At 66.5% G+C, this 346-nt stretch overlaps 1 protein-coding gene across 1 annotated transcript; it reads right to left on the bottom strand.

Annotated features, from left to right (window-relative positions):
• Positions 1 to 5: 5 nt before the first annotated feature.
• On the bottom strand, positions 6 to 341 carry LOC108449395 (retina-specific copper amine oxidase-like; the record flags this gene model as incomplete). The annotated part of the gene is made up of 1 exon (XM_017745353.1): positions 6 to 341. A coding segment is annotated over one exon (336 nt), but the record flags the coding sequence as incomplete, so codon positions are not given.
• Positions 342 to 346: the final 5 nt, after the last annotated feature.

Below are 346 nucleotides of genomic sequence, written 5' to 3'. Positions count from 1 at the left end.
GGTCTGCGGTGGTAGGGCACCTTCCCCCCGTACTTCTGCACCGTCACGTCTCGGTGGTACACTGGCGTCGGCAGCGGCCCCACCACGTACTCGGTGATGTTGGGGTCTGCCTGGTTCCCAAAGTACAGCACAGCCAGCGCCTCCCGGGCGGGACGAGCCCCCCCTGCGTCCAGGAACCGCAGCACCTCTGCCTTGGCGGGGACCTGCAGATCCACGGAGGCGATGCAGTTGTCCGAGGGTTTGGCACGCGAGGCCTCAACCAGCGGCACCCCGAGCTTTCCCTGCAGGTACCGCACCACCTGGGACATCTCCTCAGGTGTCAGGTCAGCAAAGACCAGGCTCTGGC

Source organism: Corvus brachyrhynchos, unplaced genomic scaffold, assembly GCF_000691975.1.
Source record: "Corvus brachyrhynchos isolate BGI_N302 unplaced genomic scaffold, ASM69197v1 C11444107, whole genome shotgun sequence".
NCBI lineage: Eukaryota > Metazoa > Chordata > Aves > Passeriformes > Corvidae > Corvus > Corvus brachyrhynchos.
This window is presented reverse-complemented; position numbering and strand designations above follow the sequence as displayed.